The sequence below is a fragment of the Pteropus vampyrus genome, unplaced genomic scaffold (assembly GCF_000151845.1).
Source record: "Pteropus vampyrus isolate Shadow unplaced genomic scaffold, Pvam_2.0 Scaffold300, whole genome shotgun sequence".
In the NCBI taxonomy this organism is placed as follows: Eukaryota; Metazoa; Chordata; class Mammalia; order Chiroptera; family Pteropodidae; genus Pteropus; species Pteropus vampyrus.
This window is the reverse complement of record NW_011889081.1, coordinates 1,099,042-1,110,522: the sequence shown is the minus strand read 5'-3', so window position 1 is coordinate 1,110,522 and position 11,481 is coordinate 1,099,042. Positions and strand designations below refer to the sequence as shown.

General features: G+C 47.5%; 1 protein-coding gene across 2 annotated transcripts in view; it reads right to left on the bottom strand.

The window, feature by feature from the left end:
• Nucleotides 1–3,415: 3,415 nt before the first annotated feature.
• The window catches only part of NMRAL1 (NmrA like redox sensor 1), a 10,102-nt gene continuing 2,036 nt past the window's right edge, over nt 3,416–11,481 (bottom strand). Inside the window, exons 3-6 of one of the 2 annotated variants that reach the window (XM_011376468.2) lie at nt 9,370–9,608; nt 7,228–7,474; nt 5,682–5,872; nt 3,416–4,580 (exon numbers count right to left, since the gene is read on the bottom strand). In XM_011376468.2, the coding sequence (XP_011374770.1) occupies nt 4,401–4,580; nt 5,682–5,872; nt 7,228–7,474; nt 9,370–9,608 (857 nt within the window). In that variant the 3' untranslated portion in view covers nt 3,416–4,400. The remainder of the gene's footprint in view (nt 4,581–5,681; nt 5,873–7,227; nt 7,475–9,369; nt 9,609–11,481) is intronic. The other variant, XM_011376469.2, reaches the window with a different exon arrangement.

Genomic DNA, 11,481 nt, shown 5'->3' with positions numbered 1-11,481 from the left:
CAGTGACCTGCCAGTTTCAGATACTTCTTCCTTTAGCAGACCTTTATTGAGTGTCTGCTATGGACTCTCAGTGTGGGTGTAGCACGATCCTAGACCCGGGAATAGCAGCAGAGAGGTAGGCAGGAGTCTCTCGTGCCAGCTGAGTTTTCTTCCTGGAAAAGTCAGCTGAGTCCTACTCATGTCCTATCTTTTGAAAATAGAAGTCTAGAGGAAATCTTTGAAAGAGAAATGTGGGTTTTCTTGCCAGCGAGACACCATTATTGCTGTACTAAGGCGTCCTTCCCTTGGTGTTGGAAGGTAGCAGTGCAAATCTGTAGTGACAAGTCCCACTCAAGGCTTGGTTTGGGCTTATTCCCACAGCTGGCTCCTGAGGCATTTGTCACCAAACAGCTTTGCAGACTCTGAGTTGGGGCTAGAGCATGAGATGAGGCATTTAAAAATACAAAAAAGTATCTCTAGGCCCCTCCAGGAGAGGGGAAAGGTAGACAGGTGTTTAGCATTTGCTGATATGTTAGAAGGATGAATGAAGGGAGACACAGTCACGTAGGAGGAGGCAGACTTGGGCTGTGGACCTTGACTCCAACCCCACCTGCGGGCTTCTGCTAATTTGTTTTCCCACCTGAGCCATCCTCCCCCTCAGACCTTTGGGTTCTGGTGGACTTGAATGTTTCCTTCCCTGTCATGATACGCTTCCTCGGTGTGCAAAAATCTCTTGTCCTACCAGCCTCTTGGCTGCCTCTGCCTCCCGGGACTGTCCCTGCCCTTCCCTCTGTTCTGTAACAGCGGAGCCTGTCACTGAATACTGAATTATATGAGCAGTCATGGCTTTTGCGGAAAGCATGTTTTAGCACTCTTGTTTGTTAATAAACACTGAAACCTGCACATTATACCTTTTAACCAAAAGTTCTGCTTATTTGGCACAATGCTTACGAAGGGTCACATATGCCAGTCAGCAACTTTACATAAAGAAACAAAGTAACCCTGACCTGCCATCTCAATGCTCAGGAGTGGCAGAGATTGACTGCCTTGTTTAAAGGGGACAGCCACTCTTTCGCTCCACCCAAGGCAGGGCTAGAGTCTCTGCAGGGATTCAGGCCCAGTGCCGCCTGATCCGGTGCTTTCCGGGGGAAGATAGGCATCCAGGTTTTTATGTGGAGATTTTAGTTACCTCACTTTTGGGGTAACAGCTTTATTGAGATACAATTTACATACTTTTCGAGTCACTCATAAAAAGTGTACACTTTTATGATTTTCAGTTCGAGGTTGTGCAGCCACCAGTCAATTTTAGAACATTTTCATTACCTCAGAAAGAAACTCCATATCCATTAGCAGTTACTCTCCATTTCCTCCCAAGTCCCTAGTCTCTGTCAACCACAGATCTTCCTGTCTCTATGGATTTGCCCATTCAGTGCATTTCACATAAGTGGAATAACTATATATGAACCTTTATGGTTCTTTCTGGTTTCTTTACCTTAGCATAATGTTTCAGGGTATATCCATGTTGTGGCATGAATCAGTACTTCATTCCTTTTTGCAGCTGAATAAATTCCATTATGTGGCTAGACCACTTTTTTTTCCATTCATTCACTGATACACATTTGGGTTATTTCCACTTTTTGGCTAGTATCAATACTGCTGTGAATGTTGTCTCATTTTAAAATATTGGCCGGTACTTCTACGAGGTACTCGGAGTAGTCTGTCTTACAGTGACAAAGTGGAAGGGTGATTGCCAGGGGCTAGAAGGAGGGAGGATGGGGAATAGTGTTTAATAAGGACGGAATTTTCTTTTGGGGTGATGGAAAAGTTCTGGAGATGGATGGTGGTGATGGCAGTACAACAATGTGAATGTACTTTATGCCACTGAACTATGCACTTAAAATGACTAAAATGGTAAATTTTATATGTATTTTACCACGGTTAAGAAAAGAAAAAATAAATGTTGGCAGATAACTAGTGTATTTCAGGGACTAAATTTCAGAAGACCAGGCACACATGGTGGTCAGCCTGATTGGGGCTTGTGCTGGGAACACCTCAGCAAGTAGGATGATGCGCTGGGAGTCATCCCCTCTGTATGGTGCTCTGTGTGGTGTGACTCACACGTGCTATCTTCCTGCAGTGGTGCAGTCAAGGTAGGAGCACCCTGGGCCAGGCAGGGCACTGTGATTTCAGCATCCAGGGTGGGCAAAGGGCCTTTCTCTCCAGCCACATTTAGTTATGACAAGGGGAACAGGTGGACACAAATGTCTATTACAGGTCAAACGGTTTAAAATACTAAGGTTGTTGTTTTTTAATAGACTTTATGTTTTAGAAGTTTTTAGATTCTCAGAAAAATTGAGGAAGATAGAGATTTCCCATATACCACCCTGCCCCCACATGTGCACAGCCTCCACCGTTATCAACACCCCCTACCAGAGGTACATTTGTTAACAGTTGATGAGCCTACACTGAATGACACATCATTACCCTAAGTCCATAGTTTATGATAGAGTTCACTCTTGGTGTACCTTTTATGGGTTTGGACAAATGTATGACATGAATCCACCACTGCAGTAGCACAGAGTGGTTTCACTGCTAGGGTTTTGTGTGCAGTGTGGATACTTCGTCTTACATGGGGCATCCTGAATTGTGCATGGATCTGTCCACTTCACTGGATTTGGGACATGGGCTGTTTATACCTTGGTAATCTGCTTTGGCCACATTTGGGATAGGGGCTAATAGGTGCCATTAAGAGGGACAAAAACAAGCTGAGGGTACTTGGAGGCTAGCATGGTTTGACCATTGTGTCAGGAGGGAGGTGTGGGGAGGTGTGGGGTGTCAGACATTGCTTTACATGTGTGACCTCATGGTGCCCTCACAACAGCCTATTGAGACAATACCAGATAAGCAAACAGACTGGACGGACTGGCGATGCACCCAGGTCCTGTCACTTGTGGGTGAAGAGCACCTGGAGCCCGATGTCAACTCACTAAAGTTGGCTCTGTACTGACCTTGCCACTCCAGGATCTCAACGCAATGAGTTACAGCTCCAGGCAAGTAAGTTTCCTACTCCGGAGCCTAGGGGACATGGGCATCACACAGGACTGGATGCACATGACCTCTCATGTTTTTTGCTCACCAGGGGGGCTTAGAAGCCTATGCCGTTGTCTTTTCCATCCTACCCTGCCTCAGAGGCTCACTGAGGGGGGCTTAGAAGCCTATGCCGTTGTCTTTTCCATCCTACCCCTCATACCTCAGAGGGTGTCCCCTTTCCCACTAAAATGAGCCCCTCCTCCAATAGTTGGTCCCTCCTGTTCTCTACATCAATCTAATTACTCATTGGATATTTATACCTGGCTCTCGCACTAACCTAAACTTCTCAAGGGAGAGAGCATAAGTTTTTTGGTTAACATTGTATTTAGGGTCCAGCACACTGGTAAACTGTCAAATGTTTTTTTAATTAATGAACAGATCGAATGAATTTTGTAGAACTATCGCCCCTTTCCATGACTATGGGTACTGAGGCCAGTGTGGGATAGTAAAAAGATCCATGATAGAGGTTACACAAATCCACAGAAGTGGAAAAGAAGCCTGCCATGGACCTGGGGCCATGGAACCTCAGACGAGTGGCCTTGGTTCCTTTTCTCTCGAATGGGAAATGGAAGGTTGAACCACCCCGAATACCTGGTAGATACTATAAGCTTTTGCTGCAAGCAGAGTCACCTTTCTCAGCAGTGTCCAATATGGTGATCTGAGATCAACAGATCTCCCACATTTCTTTGTGCATTTTTTCCCAGCTTGTTTGATTACCTGTATGTTGAGGCTGCACCCAGGAGCATGCCCTACCCAGGGGGAGGGTGAAGAGAAGGAAAGAGAAAGGGTCCCATTTACTTGCCCTCAAACTCAAGGAATACACCTTTGACCTCGCTAGCTTTCTGGAGATGAAGGGTGTATGTGTAGGGATGTCAAAAGGCATGCATCCTGGCTAGTATTGGCAAGTCCTCTGCCCTGGACTCTGCCCACACTCTGTGAGTGAATTTCAAATGTGGAACGGCTCAGAGCTGTTCCCTGGGCTGTAGTCACGGTGTTCCATTTCACTGCTGTTAGACCGAACTTAAAACTGCATCAAAAAAAAAAAACCACTGCATTTCAGTCCTGTGTGTTCTGTTACTGAATGCCCTCACACCCCATCACTGCAAGGGGAGGGGACTGGGCCCCCCACCACTCAATGCCTCCTGTTGGAATTGGTGCCCCAGCAGCTGCCACCCCAGCCCAATTCCCAGAAACAAAGCCCATTTCTTTTGGAAGCCATCTGTGAGAACAATGGCCTTTATGTAAAAAAAATTTTCTTTTTTGTAACACAAGAAAGGACCACTGTGACTGCACCTCCTGTCCCCCCAGATGGGATTGAGAGGTGGGCAGGGTCACAGCCTGGCGAAGTCCCCTTTGTGCTGCTCCAGCCACTGATCCAGCGTCCTGGCCTTGGGGTTGAGCCTCAGAGTCAGTTCAATGTTGCGGTCTGGTTTCAGGGCATAGAAACGGAACATGTTGGCCAGGTCTCGGGCACCAGGGAAGCCGAGCCTCTCGTAGTCCTCAGGGGTTGTCTGGAAGCAGAGGGGAATCTGTGAGTGTCTGTCAGCATCTCAGCACCTGGCTGAGGTGGTGGGCGGTGGGGGGTACCTTAGTCCATACCAAAGTCCTTGCTAAGTTCATCTGAAAACCATTCTAAAAAGATGAAAGTTTGGAAACCACAGTTCTAGGTCAATTTAAATCCTGTTCTTTCAAGATCTTGAGATGAGAACTTTCCAGTTCCTTCCAAATCAGAACTCTGCTTACATCACTTGCTCAAAAACCAAACCTGTTCCCCTTTCCCAAGAGAACTGTATTTAACTTCTCAGCTCAGATCCTCCACCACCTGCCTTAGGCCTGCCTTTGTTTAGACAATGGCACAGGGCTACTGAGTGCACATTTCTAGTGCACGTCATTGTACTAAGAAAGCTGTGTTAGTTATTCCAGTTAATCTTCCCAACAATCTGAGCAGGGGACACTATTCACACACCCATTTTAAAGATGAGGAAACTGAGGTAGAGAGGGGTCAGAGACTGTGCCCCAGGTCACATGCTGGTGGGTGTTAAGAGCTGGGACCAGGATCTCAGTCTGGGGGGCTGACCAACCTGGAACCCTCTCCCCATCATTGCTGTTTGGGGCTGGGGGATCTACAGGTGGCTTTTGTCTTTTAAAACCTCGGAGTTTCCCAGATTTTCTTTAATGCGAAGGTCTTACTTTCATAATGGGAATGACAAACAAGAAACAAAGCACCTGAGAAGACTGAAGGTCAGCATGGAGAGGAGGGGACCATGGGCCTCCTGTCCACCCAGCCAGGCGTGTGTGTGTGTGTGTGTGTGTGTAGGACTACCTCTCTGGCCTCCTCCCTCCTCTTTAAGTCACATCCCAGAGCGGCCCAGCGGCCTTGGCCTTGGCCTTGGCCCCTACTGTCCCCTCTTCCTGGAAACCTTCCTCCCCACTTGGTCAACTGTCTAAGCCAGAAATTTCACTCAGCAGCCACACTTGGCTCCCAAGAACAGCATGACACGAATATTCACAGTTGTGATGAAGTCATATTTACCTCGCCCTAGATCCCCTTTCCCACTACCCACAAAGTCCCGGGGGGGTTGGAATGACCTGCCCGAGGCGGAGGGACCCACCTTGGCATCGTGCACAGCTTTCCCAGTATGCTTGGAGAGCAGGGCAGCATACTCCTCCACTGTGTGCCTGCAGGTGCTGAGCCCGAGGTTCTGGCCGATGTATTCTTCTGGCATCTTCAGCAGGCTGAGCACCACAGGGCCCAGGTCAGAGACAGACATGCCGTCCATGGGTGCATCGCCCATAGGTAAACCTGGGGTCGGAGGGTAGAGGGACATGCTGGTACATGACATGGACAATGCGCCATTTGCTGAAGAGTAGAACTTAGTGTTCCCCAGTCAACTGACCAGGCTCTGCACAGATCAGCACCTGGCATGACTTAGTTACCTCCTGGTGTTTGTGTCAGAGCAGAAGCAGCAGTGGAACTGAGTCTGGAAACGGGATGCAAGCCAAGCTCTGCCCTCTTGGCATTCTGTTTAAACCCTCTGAGGCCGGGTTACTCCTGCTTAGAGGGTGGAGAAGAACCCTGGACCTGTCCACCCCTCCCAGGGCTGAGATGGGGATAAAGGACAAGAAAGGAAGAGGCTTCAAAAGGTCCCCAGAGAACAGGCTGAAGCCCTGGGGGCTCGCTTCTCCCAAGGCGCCAGCCCTGGTGTACTTCGTCACATCCTGAATTCCTGACATGGAAACTTGTGGGTGGGTATTCCAAATACTAACCCTACTGACAGGAATGCTTGACTAGCCAAGGCCAGGGCCCAGCCCAGAGCAGCGCATGACAGGTGCCTGTTACTGTCTGTTGAATTAATGACTGACTATCTGCCAAGTCGTGGTTTTGGAAATGAAAGGGGACAGATAGCAGTGTTTAGATGTAGCTCCCAGAGTGCTTGAGTCCTGCCATCTTCCTTACCTATAAAAAGGGGCCACTGCAGCTGCCCGTTCATCACCCAGGGACCTTGTAGGGATGGAGCTCCAACTCAGACATGGAACACAAGAGGTGTCCCTAGCTTTGCAAACTATAAAGAGCGGTGCCCATATGCCAACACCAGGACCAGACTGCTCACAGGAGGGCAGGACTCAAGCAAGAGGGATCCTGCATTCACGTGCAGGGTAAGGGTACCTGGTCGAGGGCACTCACTCCTCCCACTCTGGCCTCCCAAGCATCCTGCTCTAATGCACTGGCTGACCAGCAGGACACTAGTATATGATTCCCTGCAAGCCACAGTCCACTGCATCCAGATTTGCAAACAGGCACTGAGAAATGCTTTCCACTTTGTGAAATCTGCAACTGGGCCTCATCTTCCAAATTCTCTCCTTATCTTTGAAGGAGAAGTAAAAATAATCACTTGTCTCTGTAAAGCTTTCCACTGACAGAGCATCACATCACCACATCTTGGTAGATTTTCTCATTACCCTTTCAAAAGTCAGTATTCTGCCCATTTCAAAGAGCAGGAAGCAAAGGCCCAGCAAGATTACATGGCTTGCTCAATCACAGGCCTAATGTCAGAGAGCCAAGGCTCAGACCCAGAACCATCTGAGGACAAGCTGCTTTCTACAACATGCACAGCTCCACACAGAGCAGACACTCAAGGAAAGAGGAAGGGCACTCACTTAGCAAGTAGCTCTTTCCATCCGGGGCTTTCTGGGGCAGGAAGGAGAGGAGGTTCTCAAAATAGAAGGGCAGCCGCACACTGGTCATGGGAACACCGATGTCTCGGAAATACTCTTCCACCTCCCCTTTGCCATCAAAGTGGCCTGCTGCCAGTCTCCCTGCCGTCAGCTTCTTGATGTTCTCCAGACCGCTGTAGACCACATAGTGAAGGCCCAGGCGCTTGGCCACATCAGCCAGCCGCTTTCCCTGGTGGGCAAGAAAGGAGAAACCACAAAGCCAGGAGGATGTGTGTCCTAAATCACAGCCCCGGATCTCCAACCCAAGTTGCCGCTGTGCTGATGCTAAGAGACCAACACCACTTTGCCCTTGGATAAGGCCCCTCTTCCAGAATGATGCTTACACACAGAACCACACCCTTTAACACGGGATGATAAGCCTCTACTGCCCACTTCGCATCCCTTTTCTAGATCATCTGGGTGGTTCTACTTTCCGACATGCTTGACTGCAACACACCCGTGTGCAATCTGCTGCTAAAGCACAGCAGTTAAGCGTACAGGCCACTTGAGTTCCAGACCCGGCTCTGCACCACATTGTGTGATGCAGGACAAGTGAGCTAACTGTTCTGGCCTCGTCGGTTTAACGGGAACAGCAACACAACCTGCTGTATAAGGTCGTGTAGAGTCGGATGGTGGCCCCTAGAAAGATATGTCCACACCCTCACTCCAGAACCTGTGACTGTGACCTCATCTGGAAAAAGGTCTCTGCAGATATAATTAAGGAACTTGAAATGAGATCATCCTGGATTCTCCAGGTGGGCTATTAACCCAATGACAAGTGTCCTTATGAGACAGAAGAGAAGACACCAAGAAGGCTGGAGACTGATGCAGAGATTGGAGTGACGTGGCCACAAGGAGGACCGGCAGCCACCAGAAACTAGAAGAGGCAAGGAGTGGAATCTCCCTTACAGCCTTTGGAGGGAGCGTGGCCCTGCCAACACCTGGCCTCCAGAACTGGGAGAGAATAAATTCCTGTTGTTTTAGGCCACCCAGATTGTGGTCATTTGTTACAGCAGCCATGGGACATTAATCCAGGCTGTTCGGATAATCTGCTTCAACCAGAGAAGCTGCCTTTTCCACTCTATGGAATGGGCTTCTGTGTAAGGCATAACCGAAGAAAGGGTGAAGGCTAAAAAAAGTCTGGAGACTAGTGGTTCAGTCTAGTCTCCCTTTATTTTACAGAGGAAGAAGACAAATACCAGAGCAGGGAAGTTACATGTCTAAAGCCACAATTGTGGCTAGCTGTGGACGAGGCAGAGCTGAAAACTGAAGTGCATAATTCTCAGCCCGGTGCCTTTCCTCTGGCACCATTATACATTCCACAAATACCTGAGTGCCTTCTATGTGCAAATGCCTGGATCTTCAATGAGACAAAAAGATAGCCACGTCTCGTGGTTCCTTTCATATCCCTCCACCTGGGTTCAATAGCCACCTAACTAGAAAGAATCTGGGTGGGAAGCAGAATACAGGGAAACACAATACATGAACGGGGACATGGGGACTTTCTGGAATGATGGCAACATGTTATATTTTGATCAGATGGCAGTTATATGGGTGTATTTATTTTTAAATTTCACCAAACTGTACAATTAAAATGTGTGCATTTTACTATAAGAAAATTATGGGTCAACAAAGTTAATTTTTTAGAAAGTGTAAAAAGTCTTTGGATGACAGAAAGTAGATTAGTGGTTGCCTGGGACTGGGGGGAGGGGGTGTGACTGCTAAAAGGTACTGGGTCTCTTTTTGGGAGGATGAAAATGTTCTGAAATTAAGTAGCGGTGATGGCTTCACGACTTGTGGATATGTTAAAAACCAATGAACTGTACACTTTAAAAGGGTGAACTGTATGAGACATGAATGATATGTTAAAAACAAAGTCATTAGTTGAAAAAGCAGCCTCTTTTTGCCCTCATCAAAATCTAAGAGGGCTGCATAGAAGAGGGGAAAGGACTATGGTGGTCAGTGGTCCTTAGGCAGGGTAAGCCCCGCTCTGGCAAGTCCGAGCTGCCTCCCAGGAACCAACACGGACTTGGGAGCTCCTTTTAAGACATCCTGCAACAAGCCCCAGCCTCCCTATGCCCTTACCTGCTTGACCTCCTGTTCCTGGCTGCAGTTCTCCCAGTAGTTGGTCACGATGAAGGTGGCATGAGCCCCAGTCAGGGCCAGTTCTATGCTGGCCTCATCGTCCTGGTCTCCCTGCACTACTTCCACGCCTTGCAGCCTCAGCTCCCTCGCTGCCTTCTGCCCAGGGTCCCGGGTCACAGCCCGAACCCTGAACGTCCCATCTTCCAGGAGTGTCCGGGCCACTGAGCCCCCCTGGGCACCTGTGAAGAGTCACAAAGACCTGCAGGGTCAGACCCACCTGGGAGTCCTGCTAAGGGTGAAACCCTGAAGACAATGCTCCACCACAGCAAGACACCCAAGACACTTTTCACCTGTCATGCTCATTAAACCGCCTTAAACCATTTTTAAATAACAGCTTTATTGAGACAATTCACTTACCATGATATTCAGTCTTTTAAAGCAGGAGTCCCCAACCCCCAGGCCACAGACCGGTATCAGTCCATGGCCTGTTAGGAACCGGGCCACACAGCAGAAGATAAAAGGTGGGTGAGTGAGCGAAGCTTCATCTGCATTTGCAGCCGCTTCCCAGCACTTTTAGTGTATTCAGAGTTGTGCAACCATCATTATAGTCAATTTTAGGACATTTTTATGTCCAAGAAGAAAATCTGTACCCCTCAGCAGTCACTCCTCATTCTCCCCACCCCTCCACTGCTCCCTGGAAACCATTAATCTGCTATCTGTCTCTATGGATGTTCCTGTTTGGGACGTTTCATGTCAATGGAATCCTTCAATATGTGGCTTTTTGTTTCTGGTTTCTTTCACTCAGCATTTTTTCAAGGTTTTGTCCATGTTTCAGCAGGCATCACACTTAACACCTTTTATAAAATGTTTTAAATACATTATGAAATATTTAGCAGATACTAAAGGGACATCAACACTCATGTATCCATCCTTTAGCTTATGAAATATTACCTATACCTTTTCCAAAAGATTGAGAAATTATAAAAATTTATCAAAAGGAAGAAAATGAAAATCATCTATTAATGTTCTTATATACATAAGAACATTTGGCTGCAGCACTGTTTGCAATGGTGGAAATTTAAAGACAACCTAAATGTCCTTTGGTAGAAATCTGGTTAAATAAGTGATTAATTCATACAAATTAAAAAGAATGTGGTAGATCTGTATGTACGACCTGGATAGGTGACCATGATGTGTCCTGACGTGAAAAAGGCAAATCGTAGAACTGCAACTACCATCATAAAGTTGTGATGGGAATGTAAAATGGTATGGTGTAGTTGCTGTGAAAAATAGTTTGGCAGTTCCTCAAAAAGCTAAACACGAAGATATCATCTGACCCAGTGATTCTGCTCCTGGGTATATACGCAAGAAAACTGAAAACATAAGTGCACACAAAATATGTACGTGAATGTTCATAGCAGTATTGACAATAGCCAAAAGGTGAAAATAAATCAAATGTCCAGAATGGGCGAATCTATAGACCAAAAGACTGGTGACCGCCAGGGGCTGGGGAAAATGGAGAATGACCACTAGTAGGTGTCGATATAAGAAATGTCCAAGCTTGTAGAGAATGTTTGAGTTTATTTGACCCAAACTGATGACCTGTGCCATGATGTAAAATCTCAACAGACTGAGAAAATGCTCCAGAGCAGTGGTCCCCAACTTCTTTGGCACCAGGGACTGGTGCTCCTATGATACTCGAATGCCTGATGATCTGAGGGAGAGTTGATGCAGTGATGCTAGCACTGGGGAGCAGCTGCAAATACCAAAGAGGTTTTGCTTGCTTGCCCGCTGCTCACCTCCTGTTGTGCTGCCCAGTTCCTAACAGCCACAAACCAGTACTGGCCCTCAGCCCAGGGGTTAGGGATCCCTGCTTCAGGGGCCGGGCCAGTTAGGGGGTGTTAGGAACCGGGCAGCACAGCAGGTCTGCAGCTTGTTTTATACATTCGAATTAAAGGAAGAGATGTAAGAAGAGTTACATTAAATCCATTGGTGGCAGATTAAGGCATCAGGAGAAAGCAAAGTGGAGAAATCTCTGGGATTGTATAGAAAGAAAAACAGATAAACACATACTTCTTTTACATTGGTGGGTACAGGATAGTTAAATTTACA